The sequence below is a fragment of the Pongo pygmaeus genome, chromosome 16 (genome assembly GCF_028885625.2).
Source record: "Pongo pygmaeus isolate AG05252 chromosome 16, NHGRI_mPonPyg2-v2.0_pri, whole genome shotgun sequence".
Classification (NCBI taxonomy): Eukaryota; Metazoa; Chordata; class Mammalia; order Primates; family Hominidae; genus Pongo; species Pongo pygmaeus.
Window position 1 is genome coordinate 53,444,351 of NC_072389.2, and position 14,699 is coordinate 53,459,049.

The window sequence follows — 14,699 nt, forward strand, 5'->3', positions numbered from 1 at the left end:
TGTAGGAGTTACTCAGTGTAGCATACTGTGATAACATCACGGAGCATGAAATTTGACTTCTTTCTCTCCTTATTTTACTCCTTCTATCTGTTCTTGCCTTTCTTTTCCCTCTAGCTTACTCAATAATCCACTGCTGAGTTTTTAAATGTTTCCCTTTATTATTTACTCAGTTGTCAGTATTTATTTCTTTTTGATATCACACACCTCTTTCTTCCTGATTCCTTTTCTTCATAAAGACTTTCTGGTTTGCTTTGCATGTTAATATCCTTTTCCCTTCTATTATTTTCCCTCCTTCCCATTCCTACCATATTTTTTTCTTTAAGCCTTTTTTCCTATTTTTGCAACCCAGATTATGTTGTTCACATTTTTTTTCCTCTCCTTTTCTCTTTTTTCCTTCTGTTTTTCTTCTAGGTTGTTTCCTTTTTATTTAATAATTTGGTGGCAATGTGTGGGATGGTATTATTTTATTAACAAAGCTTCTCATCATAATATTCTCCCATACTGAGGATTTGGTATAAGCAGCTAAGATCTAATATCTAGGAGTAAAAAGTAAAAAGCTTCATACATTAGTAGCAAAATTGTAAAGTAGACTCACACACAAGGTTCTTCAACTACAAAAAAAGGCATAGAAAACCAGTGTGTTGATTGTTTATGGTATTTATGCATGTGAGAATGTAGTTGTGTGTGTGTGTGAATGTGTGTGGTGGTGCATTTGTGGGTATGCCAGTGTGATCATGAGAGAATTCTTCATCTCCTCCTCTTTCAACCTTTTCTAGATGCAAAAAAGTCAGGCATCCTGGATCTGTTTGGGCACAAAAATTGATTTTTCAGAACTATGTCATAGAGATCTAAAACCTCATGATATATATTTTGACTTTTGGCAAATATTAACATAAAGCTCCTCAGGAGTACACCATATCTTCAAGTTCATTCCATTTAGAATATAGGAATCTGGCCGGGCGCAGTAGCTCACGCCTGTAATCCCAGCCCTTTGGGAGGTCGAGGCAGGTGGATCGCTTGAGGTCAGGAGTTTGAGATCAGCCTGGCCCACATGGTGAAACCCCATCTCTACTAAAAATACAAAAAATTAGCCAGGTGTGGTGGTGGGCGCCTGTTATCCCAGCTACTTGGGGGGCTGAGGCAGGAGAATTGCTTGGTTGCTTGAACCTGGGAGGCAGAGGTTGCAGTGAGCTGAGATCGTGCCATTGCACTCCAGCCTGGGCAACAGAGTGAGACTCTGTCTCAAAAAAAAAAATTAGAATATAGGAATGTATTTGCATTTAGGACTAGGGAAGCCAATGGTAACTTAATCTCCTGTACTGTGAAAAATGTCTACATCATAATTTTCTTATAATTTATGTTACAGCATCAATATTTGCAGAAAACTTTGGGCCACGCTTCACAAAGGGTGAAGGCTTCTTCTCTGTCTTTGCCATTTTTTTCCCAGCAGCTACTGGGATTCTTGCTGGTGCCAATATCTCAGGAGATTTGGAGGTACGTTGTTTGCTCTGCTTTGCAGTCCTGGGAGTGGTGGTACAGTTGGTGGGTAGCACAAGGAGCTAGAGAGGTTAAATGTGACCGTATTACCCTACAGATTCAAACTGTAGGTTTCTGTAAGATTTCCTGATGATTTAAAAGTTATCTCTTTTAATGCCAAATTTGGATTTCTATTCCAGATAATTCTTCCAAAAGTCCTATTCAGTGATATCAGAAGAATGGGATAGTGTGATAGTGTATCATATTTCCCCAAAATAAATGCAGTTTAGTGAAAAAAATACCAGAACCACCCTTTCTCTTTTAAACCCAAATGAATGGGAATATTTTCCTGTAAAAGTAAAAAGAAAACAAAACAAAGGAAAATAATCCCATTTTCACTTAGCTTCCCACTTAATTATTCTGTGTGAAGTACTGCGAAGAGCATGGTATAAGTTAGGATATGGGAATGTTATAAAAGACCAGCAATAGTGGCCTAAACAAGATGCAGGTTTTAATCCACAAAATCTAGCTCAGTTGGGCACAGTGCCACGTGCCTATAATCCCAGACACTTGGGAGGCTGAGGTGGGAGGATTGCTTGAACCCAGGAATCTGAGGGCAGCCTGGGCAACACAGCAAGACCCTGGTCTCTTAAAAAAACAAAAATAAATAAAACGTATGTATATTTCTTGATGAGTCTTGATATACTCATAAATAAATAAATAAAAATTTTATGTTAAATCAAGCCCGTAGGCCATCCAGTGGAATAAGAAAAGTCTGCTCCAAAAGGTAGCCCAGAAACCCAGATAACCTCTCTGTTTCACCGTTACTTTGGGGCTTGCCCTCCATCTGCAAGGTCACATTCCAGCCCATGGGAAGGGGGATAAGCATGTAGAGGGCAAGCAATTCCTAGAAATTGCATGTATCGCTCCTGCTGACATTCCATTGGCCAGAATTTAGTCTTGTGGCCTTACCTAGTTGCAAAGGAGGGTGGGAAATATAGTCTCTATCTGGGCAGCCATGTGCCCAGATAAAATTTTAGGGGGTCCTAGTATTAAAAGGAGGAAAGTGAGGACGTATATCGGGGACAATAAGCCCTTTCTACCACACACACACGCGCGCACATGCAAAGTAGAAGACACAGGTTTTACCAAAACAAATTATTATCAACTTTGGAAGACAAGAAATATTTTCAAGACTTATCAAGAAATATACATACATGAAAAACATATGCATTGTCCAAGTGGGAAGTGAAATGAAAATACTGAACAAATAATTGTTAAGTTAATCAGGGATGATTTTCTCAAGGAAATAAGTTTTGAACCTGAGCATAAAGCAAAGTCTGGATGCTGGCTATTAATGAAGAAATATAGAGTATTCCAGGCAGAGAGGATAGTCAGGCATGAGGAAACTGGGAACAGTGAGAAGTCTCTTATAGTTCAACTGGAGAAACCCTGATGGGGCTTGATCACCTTGAAGGCAAAGGGAAACAGCTGTTAGAGGGACTTGAGCCAGAGGTGCTTGCCCTAGAATATAACTCCATGGAAGTAGAGAGTTTGCCTTTGATTTTGTTCATTGCTGTATCCTCAAAGCTAGTAAGGCCTCAATAAATACTAATTGAGTAAATAAATAAAGGCATTTAGATTTTTATATTAGGGGCCACAGTGCTATGGTAAATTCTCCAGCAGAAATATGGCATAAAAATATTATGCTGAAGTGCAGAAAAGTTAAGAAACTTGCTCAAAATGATTCAAATAGTATCACTGCTGAATGAAATTTAGCTATGGATGTTGAACTTCTGGTTTCTCAGCTCTGGAAGACTATCAGAGGTCACTGATTTAAATTTCTGCCAACTATAAGCACACCTTTAAATTAAAGAATATTGCTCTTTCTTTAGACTCCTTAAAAACAAGGAGTATCAGATGTTTAGTAGTCAGTTCTGCTTAGCTGGCCGTCACTGAGTGCCTGTTCACACCAGCCACTGAGGAAACAAGGAGCTTCACCTCTCCTTCAAGGAGCTCAGAGTCGAAGGAGGAGACAGACTTCCCTTATATGAATTAGAACAAGCAAGAGTAGAATCAAGTGCAAAGGAAAGAGGAAGCAGCGATTGCCTGTCCCCTCAAAAAGTAAAGGAAGACTTTCAGAAGAGGGGACACTCAATCCAGGTTTTGAGGGATGAACAGGAGTTTGCCAACAGGACAAAGAAGAGACAGACATTTGAAACAGAAGGAATGGGATGTAAGAAGGTACCGAGAAAGATGCTGCTAATGAGAATTATTTTATGTGCAGAGTAGAGTATGTAATCCTTCATTAATATATTAATAAACATATTCATAAATAATTTTCTATGTGTCCTAAGTACTCTGGGAGTAAGCAAAGAAAGAGAAGATATTATTTCTATCCGAAAAGACGGGATTTAAAATTCTTCCCCCTTCAAAATAAGTGTTAACTTGATTTAGGGTTGTTATGTTAGTGAAGAAGTTTTTATTTATTTAGCAGCCTCTACTGAGAAATCTCTGATTCTCAGTTCACATGTAAAGAAACTACAAACAATGGCCTGTTAAGATTTTGGGGTCATACATGGTCATAATATTATTGTAGAATGTTGCATTCTTTTTATTTAAAAATACTTTTATGATTTTATAATTAGGCTTAACTTTTAACACATACACTACTATATACTATATACTTTTACTATACACAGAACTCAGGGGTCCTTTTAACTACAGACAGTAGAGTTTGGATATTATCCCCAAACTAGCTAGAGACTCTAAGGAGGTTAGACAAGGGAGTAACATGATTAAATACGTGTTTTAGAGAAAGCCTGCTAACAGCTTGTGGAGGGTGGTTTGGAAGGTGGAGAAAGGGTGTAATAGGTAGGAAGACTGGAGGCAGAAAGATCAATTAGAAAATATCATAATAATCTGGACACGAGATGACATGGGCCTGATTTAAGGCCATGCAGAGGAAAAGAACCAAAGATATCAGCTTTTGTTAGAGTTAGGAGAAGAAATAGGAAAAAAAAATGTTTTTTATTATGATCCACAGTGAGAAAACATTATACATCACAACCAAGTACACACTTAGAAAATTTTCCCCAAATGATTCTCTACTTTATTACAAGCAATGCCTTCTGATATTCTCACATCAGTTCTATCCTATTGGATTCTTTTAACGCTGGTTGTAACCTGTCGAATTGATTCCACAGTATAGTAGATGAGGAAAGGAAGCTCACATTTGTCTACTGAGGTTGAAATGGCAGAAGGACATGGGGTGGTGATGTCTAGTGAGTGGGTAGCTAGATGTATGAGTCTGGAGCTCTGAAAGGAGCTAGGGCAGGACTGGCAGCCATGGCATGGATGAGTTAATGCAGGTATGTGCAAAAGGGAAGAGAGAAGAGGTTTGAGGCAGCGTTCAGGGAGACACAGACCTTCAAAGTATTAACGGTAAAAAGCAAGTCCATGAAGAAAAAAGAGACAGAGCTAAGAAGCAGGAGAAATCAAAAGACAGTGGGGTCATGAAAATCAAGAGAGGAGAATGCTTTGAGAAGTAGTAACATGGTCACAAGCCGGAGGGGCCAACCATGTTAAGTTCTGGGAGGTGACAATATGTTGGGAAATGGGGAGGAAACTTCAGTACTTGTAGATATTATTTCTCTTTGAAAGTGAACCTAGAAATAAAACATAATGGATTCAGTCAGTTTAGGAAACATTTACTGTTTACACACTATAGGGTAGGCAAGATCCTGATATCCGCTCACAGCCTCAGAATCCTCCTCTGGAAGGAAGCTCACAGACAACAAAGGCATGCTACAAAGTTCCCATCCAGAACCTTACATTTCCTAATAATGCACTAACAGATGATCTGTAAATATGTACCTGGGAGAAGATTTAGAAAATACCCAACTCTAATCAAGAAAGCTAAGAAGTGATTTCAGAGAAGCAAAATTGGGATGTGGCTGACATACCCAGAAAGCAGGGATCTAATAGATTGCTTGCATTCTGTCCTAAGGAAAAATACAACGTCTAATGAAAAAAGGTAAAAAAAGGTTAGGTTTTGGGTTACTGCTTGTGGATGGAAACTATATTTCAAGTGAAAACCAATAATTTGTCAAAGTCCTCCTGAGCCCTATCTAAAAGAGGAAGCTAGCCAGACCAGACAATGTGAATATCTAATCATACACTAATATATTGGCGTCCAGATTTATATGTTAATGTCTTAGGATCATGGCTGGGCATGGTGGTTCATGCTTATAATCGCAGCACTTTGGGAGGCCCAGGTGGGTGATTGCTTGAGCCCAGGAGTTTGAGACCAGCCTGAGCAACATGGCAAAACCGTGTCTCTACAAAACACACACACAAAAATAGCTGGGCATGGTGGCACACACCTATCATCCTGCCTACTTGGGAGGCTGAGGTGGGAGGATCACTTGAGCACAGGAAGGTTGAGGCTGCAGTGAACCACAATTGAGCCACTGCACTCCAGCCTGGGCAACAAAGCAAGAACCCATCTCAAAATAAATAAATAAATAAATAATAATAATGTCTTAGAGTCATGATGGAATCTCATGTGACTCCTGTTAAGCCATTTTAGAGCTTGTAGCAGACAGTTGCAAATAAAAACTAAGTTTTTGGGGTGTTTGTTTGTTGGTTTGTTTTGAGACAGTGTCTCACTCTGTCACCCTGGCTGGAATGCAGTGGCGCAATCTCGGCTCACTGCAACCTTCGCCTCCCAGGTTCAAGTGATTCTCATGCCTCAGTCTCCCGAGCAGCTGGGATTACAGGCGCATACCACCATGCACAGCTGATTTTTGTATTTTTAGTAGAGATGGGGTTTCGCCATGTTGGCTAGGCTGCTCTCTAACTCCTGACCTCAGATGATCTGCCCGCCTTGGCCTCCCAAAGTGCTGGGATTACAGGCGTGAGCCACCGCACCTGGCCAAAAACTAAGTTTTTGTGTTTTAGGTATAAGACTGCCTTCCATCTTCACATCTGTTATCCATATATATATATATATATGTATATATATATAATATGCATAAATTTATATATGTATATATATAAAATATGCATAAATTTATATATACATATATATTTCTGTTCTTCCCACTGTCAGTTCTTTACATTTTACTCAGATCTCAAGAAATTCTTCATCAATAAAATAAATTTTGGAACATAACATGAATTTGGGGATTCAGTAGGCCCCATCACAGTCATGACTGCCTTCTTTTTCCTTCTGTGTGCTGCCCCATTGCATACACCTGCCACACTGACGACAATAGTTTGGAAGAAAGAGACTGGGTATGTACATGTCAGAACAAACCCTGTGTGCAGATACTCCTAGAAGAGTGGGGAGAAATTAATGATCACAGAGTGGTCCCATAGGGCTGGCTTACTGCCATGTGGGGCAGGTTTGCTTGATTCAGTTGTGACTTCCAGTCATCAAGTTGAGTCTACAGTTTCACTATGCGTGACCTTTTTGATGACTTTTTCAGCATATTTATGTTTTCTTTTTAAAGCACAGACTTTGTTTGACTGCAGTGATTGCTTATTTGTATTGATGAGTCTAATGTGCTCTGGTGGGGGGACTCATACCTGCTGAGATTGTACCTTCTTCAATTCAATATTTATTGACTCCTACTCTATGCCAGGCCCTGTCCTGTATAAGTGAAGACGTTAAAATTCCTATTTAATAATCCCTATTAAGTTGAATTGAATACAATTCAATATGCTACTTAAAAATTGATTTTATATGGTTTATCCCCCCCATAGGATATAAAATGGTAAATTAAGTATGATGTGAATGCAACTTAGTGAATGTATATACACTTATAAGCAAGAGAAAGGCCCATTTTCTGGTATAAGCTTGAATTTGCCTCTTTCTTTATGTCTGCTTATGGAAATTAAATATCTCCCATTGCAGACATTTCTGAACTAGATTTCAAATAGGGGATTTAAGGGATTGAAAAATTTAGTAAGTAGATCATCCTTTTTACTCAGTCAAAAGTGATTTTTTTAAAGGCAAGCTTAAGCTCAGTATAAAACAAATACACCCAGAGATATTATCCACATGCCAGATATGTTTGTATATTTTCCCCTACAAATTCAAGATGTGATACATCTAAATGAAATTCATAGGAGATAAAGAGAAGGATGAGGCCTTGGTGAGTGAACTACCTACTATACTTTTCTATAGAAACTTCCTTCTGGACAGTTAGAGGTCTCTTCTGTTCAGCTGAAAGTTTTACAGATTTCTTTATTCACTCTGCACACCTTGTCTTTGTCCAAAATAAAGCTTGAGCTCATCAACTTGCTGTTTGCTCGATCTTTTCTTAGAACTTGCCTCAGGAAGGGTAGCCTAAAAATCTGAAAATATGAAAATAACTCCAAGTGATCTATGGTTCTTATTCTGCTCTGTATTCTTCTACCTCCACATTATTTTTTTAAAGGATCCCCAAGATGCCATCCCCAGAGGAACCATGCTGGCCATTTTCATCACCACTGTTGCCTACTTAGGGGTTGCAATTTGTGTAGGTAAGTGGTACGTCTCTAGTGTCAGAATGTCAGAATTACGAGGGGTCCAGTTGTTCACGTCTAGTGGGCTTTCAATGCAGCATAAATACATGAGTTTTTTAAAAGGCAACAATTTTAATTCCCTTCTTGGTACCTTAATGTTAATGATTTGGATACTTTAGGGATTTGAATGCAATTAAGCTATAATACAGACATCTGTGGGTCAGGGCTAGAGTAAAGCTAATCAGGTTGTCATTCTACCTGAACACAAAGAGAGTCCCATTTTACCACCCTTGATGATAATCCCACCGCTAAGGAGGCCACCACTTCCGGCATACACTTCCCTTGTTCTAGGAGGCAGGAGAGAACAGAGTAGAGAAAAGAAGTGAAAAACAAAACCATTCAAACCTAAAAACAGCCTTAGGAAAGTATGAAAGATGTGGAATTTGTGACTGTGTCTCATCCTTGTACTGCTATCCTTAATATGGAAATGTCACTGTCACCAGTTGGCAGGATATCAGAACAAGACCCAGCTGCTGGCAGTGTGGGTGGCCAGCCCCTACATTGCTCAGTGAACAGAAAATATGTGTACTCACCTGCTGTTCCTGAGACTGACTTTGGTTCTACCTGCTGCCTGCAGCCACACCTCCTCCTGGCTGGGGGCTGCCTCATACTTTTTCCATAATAGGAAAGGAAGAGGTTTCCCAACATTTAGAGAAGAAAACCGTCTTCTGTGTACAATAGGGAAAACAGCTCCAGGCTGGACCACCATGGAAGCCAAAGGGTACATCCCAGTCCTCTTCTGCTTATAACAGAAATTGAGAAGGTACTTGTACCTACAATTGGTTTCTGGAGATAAAAGAAAAAATGAACTTAAATCCTTCCCTGTCTCATTGTCTCTAATTTGAGGAAATTTGATAACTTTGTTAAGAGTATTGTTGGGGCTGGGCACAGTAGCTCATGCCTGTAATCCCGCTAATTTGGGAGGCTGAGGCCAGAGGATTGCTTTAGCCCAGGAGTTCAAGACTAGCCAGGGCAACATAGAGAGACCCCATTCCTACAAAAAATAAAAAATTAGCCAGGCGTGGTGGCACACACCTATGATCCCAGCAACTTGGAAGGGTGAGGTGGGAGGATTGCTTAAGCCTGGAAGGTCAAGGGTGCAGTGAGCTGTGATCACAGCACTGCACTCCAGCCTGGGCAACAGAGTGAGACCATGTGTCAAAAATAAATAAATAGGTAGATAAATGTATTGTTGGGGCATGTCCAAGTTTAGTTACATGTAAAGAGATTTTTTTTTGTTTCAGTGCTTTAGGAAAACAACACATTTTTAAATGACACTGAAACCACTAAAGTTAAATTTCCCGAGTGGTTTTCTTTTTTCTACAGTTAAAGTGAGAGAATGAGTAAAGGTATAGACCTGATTTCAGAGCTTCTTCTAGTTTTGCCCCTAATGGGTGGAAAAATATACATTTCTACACTTTCCCAGCATAGGAGAAGGACAGTCATGGAGTCAATATCCTGTCATTAGTAAAAATAATGGCTCATGTCCTGGCTTCATGGGAATTTGAGAGATCTGTTATGCAGAGGTTAAAATACATGATTCAAAGAATTCAGTTCAACATAAATGAGCAATGCAAACAGGTAAAATATGAAAGAATAGTTTGACTTGGTAACTGACATCCATAATTTCAAGCATTCAAGTAGAGGCTGGCAGGCTACCTCTCAGTACTACGATAAAAAGGATCCCTGCACTGATTATTTAAAATGGCTCTTTCAGATAAAAGAGTCTATGATTGGCCAGGTGCAGTGGCTCACGCCTGTAATCCCAGCACTTTGGGAGGCGGAGGCGGGTGGATCACGAGGTCAGGAGTTCAAGAGTAGCCTGGCCAAGAGGGTGAAACCCCATCTCTACTAAAAATACAAAAATTATCCGGGCATGGTGGCGGGTGCCTGTAATCCCAGATACTCGGGTGGCTGAGGCAGAGAATTGCTTGAACCCAGCAGGCGGAGGTTGCAGTGAGCCAAGATCGTGCACTGCACTCCAGCCTGGGTGACAGAGCAAGACTCTGTCTCAAAAACAAAAACAAACAAACAAACAAAAAGAGTCTATAATTTTTAAGTCTCCCAATTTCAAAGAATGTGGATTCCATGGCTAAGATTAAGGAAACACATTTATTCCTGTCACTGGGACCTGTCTTAAAAGTATTATTAGCAAGGCATGAGAATCCACCCTGGGTAGAGTTTGAAATCCAAAGCATTTTTATTGGTTGGTATTCAGTTTGTAAAGTATTTATCCTTCATGTAGTTCAGAAAAGTTTATATATACTTCACACGTATATTCATATATTTCAAAAATCCTATCAAATACATGGCAAAGATTAGTTAGAAAAAATCATAAGGGAATGCCAGTGATTAAAATATATATCAAGAGTCTTCTAAATGGCCATAATTCTATTTTTAAGAATCTATCCTAGAAGGAAAAGTTTATGCACAAAGATGTTCATCATAGAATGCTATAGTAGAAAACGACAGATACACTCAAATGTATGAAAATAATGGAATAGATCAACTGAGATAGATACTTGATCAATATTATTTGACCATTGCCTAGGAAATCTGAGTATTTTATCCTAAAACATTTCCTTCATTGTTTAAACCATTAAAACTGCATATAATGTAGAACTGTAACTCTGTTTGATAAATTATGCAAGGAATATCATTAGTTGAAAAGAGGGGATGCATTCTCTTAATTGCTATAATAGAATTCCATAATGTCACCCCTTGGCTCTCTTGCAGATGAAGAAATAAATCCTTCTACTTGAAAAACTTCCAGTTGGTAGTACTAAGCCAGACATATGTATTGAGTATGTGTTATGTACCAAGCACTGCCATGCAAGTTTTAAAAGATAAGAAATTAAGACTGAGTGTCAACTCTCAAGTCTCTTACCACTCAAATCTAAGTCACACAGGCAGTTGAAATGGCAGCCTGTTACAGAAAAGGGGAAACCCCAGGACTCAGCAGATGGGAGCCTCCAGTTATCAAGAACTACTCACAGTGAACAGAGGCTAAGAAATGGACCTTTTCAGACTCAAAGTAAACTACGTTTTCAGTAGAAAACCGTAAGGGACCAGAACTTTATAAAGAAATAACAAGCCACGGTTGTTTCCACAGGGGCCTGTGTGGTCCGAGATGCCACCGGGAACATGAATGACACCATCATTTCTGGGATGAACTGCAATGGTTCAGCAGCATGTGGGTTGGGCTATGACTTCTCAAGATGTCGACATGAACCGTGTCAGTATGGGCTGATGAACAATTTCCAGGTTTGAAGCAAAATTCAAAAATGTTCACTGCTATTATTTTCATTTTTTGAATGTCACATAGAGTAAGATTTCTGAATCTGCAACTGATTGGTTATTGGCTGATAAGAATCCAGCATGGAATGATTCATGTGGAAGGGAAAGGAGTCATACAGACATCACATGGTAGCAAATCCTATGGTTACATTTCCTGTGTTCAGAGACAATAGGCAGTCGTGTGAATTGCATCACCAGGGAGAGATCATCTCCTGGCACTATGTGTCTTCCAATCAGTTGTGCAAGATTTCACGGTGGAAAGGAACTTAGATTAGTTAGCACTTGTTATGTATTTCTTTCTTTTATAATTTTAGTTTTTATTCCAGATTCAGGGAGTATCCTATATGTGCAGGTTTGTTACATGAGTGTATTGTGTGATGCTGAGATTTGGGGGTATTACAACAAGTAGACTCTGTTCACTGTGAGTAGTTCACCCAGGTGCTAAGCATAGTACTCAATAGCTAGTTTTCAACCCTTGCCTTCCTCTATCCCCTCTCTAGTAGTCCCTAGTGTCCCTTGTTGCCACTTTATGTTCATGAGTACTCAACGTTTAGCTCCCACTTGTAAGTGAGAATATGTGGTATTTGGTTTTCTGTTCCTGTGTTAATTTGCTTAGGATAATGGCCTCTAGCTGCATCCACGTTGCTGCAAAGGACATGATTTTATTCTTTTTGTGGCTGTGTGGTATTCCATGGTGTATATGTACCACATTTTCTTTATCCAGTCCACCATTGATGGGCATCTAGGTTGATTCCATGTCTTTGTTATTGTGAATAGTGCTGCAATGGACATACAGATGCCTGTATCTTTTTGGTTGAATTATGTATTTTCTTTTGGATGTATACCCAGTAAAGAGATTGCTGGGTCAAATGATAGTCCTGTTTTAAGTTCATTGAGAAATCTTGGAATGCATTTCATACATGGCCTTCAGCTTAGACAAAAGCCTTTGAGGTGGCCCTGGAAAGCCTAGAAGACAAGGCTAAGAGAGAAATTGTGAGTGCCAGAGGGAAGGTAAATAAGGGGGAAGGAACAATGGAAGTTAGGAAAACTGTAGGACTTTAAACATATTAATTTGTCTGCATGATTGGTGAGCAGAGGGAGAAGTAAATTTGTCACGAAAGCTTCATTCTTCTGTTTTAACAACCCACAAAGAGAAATTAACTCAGCTGAAGTCATTATTCCAAAATATGACTTAAATTGATAGAATCACATCATGCCTCAGATCTAAAATTATGTTTAATGAGCACAGAAATAGCAAAGGTCTGAAAAGCCTGTGTGTGCAGGAAGAAGAAAGGTTAATGGCTGTAAAAAGACTAGTAAACAGCTGAGCCCCTCCCCAAACCTTATTAAAATTCTACTTTCTGCTGGATAGAATTCCCCATCATCAAAGAAACATATGGCCACAAAGAACAGAGGGGAAAATGTCAAAATCCTTGAAACCATTTCCTTCTTTATTCTTTCCAGTATCTTCTGGATATATTGTGGTGAGCATTTATTATCTTATAAATAACCAAAAAGGCCATTTCTATTTTTAAAAAATAAAATTAAGAATGTGAGAATGGCCAAGTACGGTGGCTCACGACTATAATTCCAGCCCTTTGGGAGGCTGAGGCGGGCGGATCACTTGAGGTCAGGAGTTCAAGACCAGCCTGGCCAACATGGTGAAACCCCGTTTCTACTAGGAATACAAAAATTACCCAGGCATGGTGGTAGGTGCCTGTAATCCCAGCTACTCGGTAGGCTGAGGTACAAGAATCGCTTGAACCGGGAGGCAGAGGTTGCGGTGAGCCAAGATCGTGCCACTGCCCTCCAGCCTGGGCGATAGAGCGAGACTGTCTCAAACAAACAAACAAAAAAGGAATGTGAGAATGAAGCAGGGGGAAAAAATCTAGTTGAAAGCAATTTGCTTATGAAACAGATCCCAAATCACAGAAAGTCTCCTTACTTGTACCTCTCTTCTCAAGGTCATGAGCATGGTATCAGGGTTTGGCCCCCTCATCACTGCGGGAATCTTTTCTGCAACACTCTCCTCCGCCCTGGCCTCCCTTGTCAGCGCACCCAAAGTGTTCCAGGTAATACAAGCACAACAGCTTGTGCTTCTCCCTATTGCTGTTTCCACAGAATGTGAATCAAGCTGAAATAGTCATTCTCACTGGCAATCATTTTCCATCATTTTCTGAAACAGTTAATGTTTGCATCTGGCTCAAGTGCTATGTCTGCCACATAGTCAAGATCGATTCAAATAATATAAAGAATGATAAACTGCAGTGTTAACTTGTGCCTCATCTTGTGTATCACTTAATCTTTCCCCAAATCTTCTTGTTTGAATCACCTAGAGAAAATGACTGTGCATAGCTATAAATGACAAATTTCTTCTCTTCTTTTCCATTAGGCTCTGTGCAAGGACAACATCTACAAAGCCCTGCAGTTTTTTGCAAAGGGATACGGGAAAAACAATGAACCCCTGAGAGGATATATTCTCACTTTTCTTATAGCCATGGCATTTATTCTCATTGGTTTGTAAAGTTTTCTTGTTTTTATTGAAAACCAAAGAATTCTTCTGATTATTCATAGGGCTTTCCTTTTAGTTTGAAAAATTACTCGTTTTATGTTTAGGAATCCATTTGGGAATACTGGCATCTAAGAAGGAAATGAGAAATCCTTGTGTGTAGAGGGCCTTTGAGGAACTCGAGGTAGACTTTGAATTTTAATCTATTCTTTGAATCTGAGTGTTCTAAATCCATCCAACCAAATACAGCTGAATCCTTCCTCCCACCTGCCTGAAACTGTCTAAATCTAGAGTCTCCCCCAGCTGCCATATCTACTGACCTGATGGCTAGCAGAATTGAATTGCCTGTTAGTGTTTCTGGAAATGTGGTCCACTGACCATCTATATCGCAATCACCTGGGGTGTTTGGGAAAGTGCGGAGACTTCAGGCCCAATTCCAGAGTAACTGAGTCAGACTCTCTGAGGGTAAGGAGTCTACATTTCACAAGCTCCTCAAGAGATTCGTAGACCACTGGTATTTGAGAACCACTTACCTAGACTATAATCTTGGCTTCCTCTCCCCAGGTGATATGGAAACAGCTACATAATCTTGGAGAGGCACATTCATCAACTTAAACTTGAACATTTCTCTCTCCTCCCTAAGGCCCCACCTTTGCTGATGAGTATATCAGAGGAAAAGAAGCAGAAAGCAGAGGACTTTGGGAGCCACACATAGGCGGGCAGAGACTTTCTCAGCACAGCAGTGCCAAGCAATGGGGGCTCCTCATCATTACATATTGAACTCAGGAAGGGACTATAATTCATGAATCCTCACAGCATTTGTATGAGGCTGAAGAGGGGAATT

The 14,699-nt window shown here is 39.8% G+C and overlaps 1 protein-coding gene across 4 annotated transcripts in view; it reads left to right on the plus strand.

The window, feature by feature from the left end:
- SLC12A1 (solute carrier family 12 member 1) overlaps positions 1 to 14,699 on the plus strand; it is a 97,356-nt gene that overhangs the window by 27,314 nt on the left and 55,343 nt on the right. For all 4 annotated transcript variants that reach the window (XM_054450420.1, XM_054450419.1, XM_054450421.1 and 1 more), the window contains exons 9-13: positions 1,367 to 1,494; positions 7,923 to 8,007; positions 11,162 to 11,313; positions 13,311 to 13,418; positions 13,739 to 13,862. In XM_054450420.1, the coding sequence (XP_054306395.1) occupies positions 1,367 to 1,494; positions 7,923 to 8,007; positions 11,162 to 11,313; positions 13,311 to 13,418; positions 13,739 to 13,862 (597 nt within the window). The remainder of the gene's footprint in view (positions 1 to 1,366; positions 1,495 to 7,922; positions 8,008 to 11,161; positions 11,314 to 13,310; positions 13,419 to 13,738; positions 13,863 to 14,699) is intronic.